The sequence below is a fragment of the Telopea speciosissima genome, unplaced genomic scaffold (assembly GCF_018873765.1).
Source record: "Telopea speciosissima isolate NSW1024214 ecotype Mountain lineage unplaced genomic scaffold, Tspe_v1 Tspe_v1.0014, whole genome shotgun sequence".
In the NCBI taxonomy this organism is placed as follows: domain Eukaryota; kingdom Viridiplantae; phylum Streptophyta; class Magnoliopsida; order Proteales; family Proteaceae; genus Telopea; species Telopea speciosissima.
Genome location: NW_025317350.1, coordinates 500,863 through 505,619, shown reverse-complemented (window position 1 = coordinate 505,619; position 4,757 = coordinate 500,863). Strand labels below are relative to the sequence as shown.

General features: G+C 48.2%; 1 protein-coding gene across 1 annotated transcript; it reads right to left on the bottom strand.

Annotated features, from left to right (window-relative positions):
• Positions 1–310: 310 nt before the first annotated feature.
• LOC122647217 lies at positions 311–2,444 on the bottom strand. Its single transcript, XM_043840667.1, has 4 exons — positions 2,096–2,444; positions 1,478–1,988; positions 955–1,211; positions 311–873 (listed from the first exon to the last, which is right to left on the bottom strand). The coding sequence occupies exons 1-4, from the start codon at positions 2,442–2,444 to the stop codon at positions 311–313; spliced, it is 1,680 nt and encodes a 559-aa protein (XP_043696602.1).
• Positions 2,445–4,757: the final 2,313 nt, after the last annotated feature.

The window sequence follows — 4,757 nt, the reverse complement described above, 5'->3', positions numbered from 1 at the left end:
CCCTTCAGCTGAAACCACATGGCCCAGGGTGGCCACTTGTGAGAGCCAAAACTCGTACTTACTATGCTTTGCGTACAACTTTCTCTCTCTTAGTCACTGCAACACCATCCTCAAGAGTACCGCATGCTCCTCCTCTGATTTTGAGTAGATCAAGATGTCATCAATAAAAATAATCACACACCTGTCTAGTACATCTTAAAATACTCGGTTCATTAACTCCATGAATGCCGCTGGGGCATTAGTCAACCCGAACGACATCACCAAAAACTCATAATGACCATAGCATGATCGAAATGCTGTCTTGCTAACATCACTCTCTAATCCTCAGTTGGTGATATCCAAACCTCAAGTCTATCTTGAAAAGCACCCTGGCCCCCTGTAGCTGGTCAAACAAATCATCGATCCTCAGTAGAGGATACTTGTTCTTGATAGTGAGCTTATTGAGCTCCTTATAGTCGATGCACATCCTCATGCTCCCATCCTTCTTCTTAACAAAGAGGACCGGTGCACCCCATGGAGACATGCTAGGAAGGATGAAACCCTTCTTCAGTAAATCCTGTAACTGTGCTTGTAACTCCCTCAATTCGGTTGGGGCCATTCTATATGGGACTTTAGACACTGGGGCCGCCCCGGGTAGTAAATCAATGGCAAACTCAGTCTCCCTGTCAGGGGGTAACTCGGTCAAGTCATCAGGGAACACGTCTGAAAATTCTCTCACCACTTCCAGCTCTTCTAGTGGCTTCACTTTGGCTTCCGTGTCAATTATCGAGGCCAGGTAGCATTCACATCCTTGATCCATAAGCTTCTTGGCTTGGAGGGCCGATATCACAAGCTTCTTGGATCGCTTCTTCCTGTCCCCTTGGAACACCAAAGCTTCTCCGCCCACAGGTTTGAAAACAAATTATTATTTCGCACAGGCCAAATTGGCCCTATAAGCTACCAACCAGTCAATACCCAGGATCGCGTTGAAAACTTTCATGTCTAACTCCATCAGATGTGCAACCATATCCTGACCACAGATCTGTACAGGGCAAGGCTCATAGATTGTGTTTAGGCCCACCATGCCCCCCGTAGGCGTGCAAACAGCCAATCCTTGCGCTAGATTCTTCTGGCTGATTCCCAACTTCTTGGAGAAGGAAGAGGACACGAAAGAGTGCGATGCCTCCGAGTCAAAAGTATGTACGCGAGGATGGAAGCAATAGAAACGGTACCTGTTATATTGTTACCAGACAACCATACATGCATCAAATGATATGATGTAATGCGACAGTCTCACACAAGTCAAGAGTAGGGTAATACCTGTCAACACCCCGGGCGTTGCCTCTGCCTCCGCATCGGTCAGAATATAGACCTAATCTGGAATCCTACTTCCCAAATTTGGCATGGGAGCTTTATTGGTAGATTGGGAAAGAGACGCTTGTGAAGTAGTTGGTTGCGCTCCAGGTCGTGGTGTCCAAGGCCTGGGCTGAGGACAAACCTTGGAGATGTGTCCATGCTTGTTACAGTTTTAGCATCGCACTGGACCACTAGTAGGTAAGGATGAAGTTGCCGATTGAGTAGGTTGTGCGGGCTGTATTGCTTCTGTACACCTGAAGGGGATGGGGTTATAACTCGTATACTGTGCCCGAGGGAACTTTCTTGGTCATGGCTGAATGATGTTGTGGCCACCCTCTTGGCCTGTTCGGACTGAGCATAGTATGAACCCCTTTGCCTGTCTTCAATAGTCTTGGCTACTTGAACCATCTTGGCATAGTTTTGGGGCCCATGGGATGACAGAATCGAGCTAATCCCCGGCCTCAGGCCCTTCTTGAACCTCTTTCCCTTCTCAATATCTGTCTTTAGGTGAGGGGGTGTAAAGTGAAATAGTTCCTCGAATTTCTGTTGGTATTCGAGAACTGACTTGGCCCCTTGTGAAACTTTGGTAAACTCCGTTGCCTTTCTCTCTTGAAAGCTCTCTGGAAAGTAATTCTCAAAGAATGCTTCCTTAACTGTTCCCACGTGAGGTTAGGGTGAGTCACTAGTAAGTTAGGCTCCGTAGACCTCCACCAGTCGTCCGCCTCGCCTTTCAACATATAGGCGGCACATCAGATCTTACACACCTCCGTGCATCCAACCATGGTGAAGGTCTTCTCCATTTCCCAAATCCACACAGCCAGGTGTAGTGGTTCCTTGTTAAGGACATTAAACTCCATAGGCCTCATCTTTTGGAATCTCTCCGTGACCTTGATGAGGTCAGCTTGCACTAGAGCCGGTTGAGCCGCCACTTCTGGTGTAGGGGGCGGAGGGGATGGAACATAGGCTGCTACCCGAGCCCTCTCGTCGGCCTCATACCGGCCCGTCAAGTAGTCCACAAACTCCCTTTGTTGTAGTTGGAAGGTGCGGTTCATTTCTTCTAAGTGGTCCGCTTGTTGATCCTGGAACTCCCTCATCATATCCCCAACCATTTAGCTCATGTCATGAGCCGTAGTGTACCTAGGGGCCCCCGGGGATGGGTCGCTGGAAGTACCAGCCATGTCCCGATCATAGCCTCGACCAGGTGTAGGTGCCCTAGGACCACGTCCACGTCGCCCACGCGCCATAACTATGCTCCTAAAAGAAAGGAGAAAAAAAGAAAAAAAAACAAAACCACAAATGTTAGTCACGCATTTCGATATATCAAGTAATCATAAACCCAAAAATTTTGTACTACTATATTCATGAAATTATGCTTAAGGTGTCTATTGCATATATCGAGTGCGTGCGCCCAATGGGGCGACCAAATACGACAAAATCTGCCCAGATTGCACCTGGCAGACGATGTGTTCTGGCGGATCATGCATCGTCCACCAGCTCTGGCGGCTCTTGCAGGCAGTAGCTGGCCCAAATTTTTCCAGGCGGACGATGGGTAATGGATCATGCATCGTCCGCCAGATCTGGTGGCTCTTGCAGATAGTAGATGGCCTAATTTCCTCAGGCAGACGATGATTGGCAGACTGTGTGAATAGTTATGGCGGACGATGGATTGTCCGCCACGATGGAAATAGCTTTTTAAAACAGAATCACGACTCTTCCTTTCCCATTTTTTCATCCTCTCTTCGACCAGACCCAGGTAAGGGCGACCAAGAGGGACCTATTCCACCTTCAATCCCCACCTCTAAGGTTCCAAAGCCGTGGTTGCATCGCCCCCACGCTATGCGAGGTGACTTTTTCTCAATTCCAAACCCTTTCCTCCTGCTCTCTTCTTCTTCCACCTACCCATGTCTAGGTTTTAGGGTTTTCTATGGGGTTTCTTCTCTCATTTACTTACTTGCTTATGCCCTTATATCCTCCCCCTTCAAATGCTTTTATGTTTGGTTTAGATGGCCTTGATGTTTGTCATTTCCTCATTGCGACATGTCTCTGTAGCCCTATTTTGGGGCTTTTTGATGGATTTACCCCAAAATCGAATCCCCTGGCGTGAGTTAGGGTAAAATTATTGACACCTTGGTTGTTGTGATTCGACACTTCGAGCCTGCACCATCACTTGTGTTTATTTGTATGCTTTTGTGGATTTATATTATATGATTTTTGTTCCGGAATAGATGTCGTGGTTATTACCTCATTATTTTCCCTAACCGAGGTAGTCTTGGCTGTATTTTCCTTTCTTGTGTAGGTATTCCATGGCATTCGATGAACACTTGTTCTGCGATCCAGCCTATGCGGAGTTGTGGGGCCACCTACAACACGCCTCCTTTCTCCCAGAGAGGCGGGTCGTGATCGGAGACTTTCATTCCTTCCACGTGGCGGAGAGGTTTGCCCAATTAGGGTGGTCCAACATTCTCGAGCCGGACAATGACTACTACCCTTTGCTTGTTTGGTACTTTTACGCTAACCTGGAGTTGGAGGATATTGGCGCCGTGGGGCACCGACTCACCACCCACATCACCGGGGTGGATATCCTTATCACCACCGCCGAATTGGGTGAATTGTTGGGTGTGTCCATGGCCGACTCCCAGAAAAATGGACCTCCAAGGAGTGACTATACCTCCTTCCTTACTAAGGATGAGTACACCGACATGGTTAAGGCCTTGCGTCCAGAGGAAATCACAGGTCGGCTCCTCATGAAGGATTATTACCCTTCCCTTCGCCTCCTTGTGTGCCTGGCGTAACTTGTCTTCCTCCCTTCGGGCGGTCATAAGGATCAGGTACAGGTTTTTTCCTTGATAGTACTTGTTCACCTATTTTAGTCTTATTTCAAAGTTTAAATATGTATGTGTCATTATCCTTATGTATTTATTTACACATCGAACTTCTCATCTCTTGGTAGGTATCCAATATGCAGAGCTACTGCGCTTACTGTCTATACAGGGGGATATCGTTGTGCCTCCCTAATGTGATCATCCGGACTATGGGACATCGTGGCGAGTATCCCCTCGACAGTAACTTGCCCTATGCTAAGTTGATCACCCACATACTCTGTTGATTCAATGTTCCCTTAAATAACGATTGTCTAGGAAAGGGTGTCACCCCCGTCAACTGCACTACGCTAACAAAGATGAAGATGATGATACGGGATGGGAGCCTGGAGCTATCCCCTAAGAGGCTACCAGGGGTGGTGATGATGATGATAGTTCGTACAGTTCTGATGGAGGCGGTGGTGGTGGTGTAGTGGCCCCTCCAGTTGCTAACGAGGCCAGAGTTACTCGAGCCTCGACACGTGCTACAGCACGGGGTCGTGGGCGGAGAGGTGGTGCCACTACAGGCCGAGGTGCAGCTACCATAGGTCAAGGTGCTGGGGC

Excerpts from the sequence above, each read along its gene's own strand:
- LOC122647217 (XM_043840667.1), bottom strand. The coding sequence starts at position 2,444 with ATGGTTGGGGATATGATGAGGGAGTTCCAGGATCAACAAGCGGACCAC. Across the intron at positions 1,989-2,095 it reads GGTTGGATGCACGGAGGTGT|TTAAGGAAGCATTCTTTGAG; the intron begins GTAAGATCTGAT and ends ACGTGGGAACAG. Across the intron at positions 874-954 it reads AGTTTTCAACGCGATCCTGG|CTTTGGTGTTCCAAGGGGAC; the intron begins GTATTGACTGGT and ends TGGGCGGAGAAG.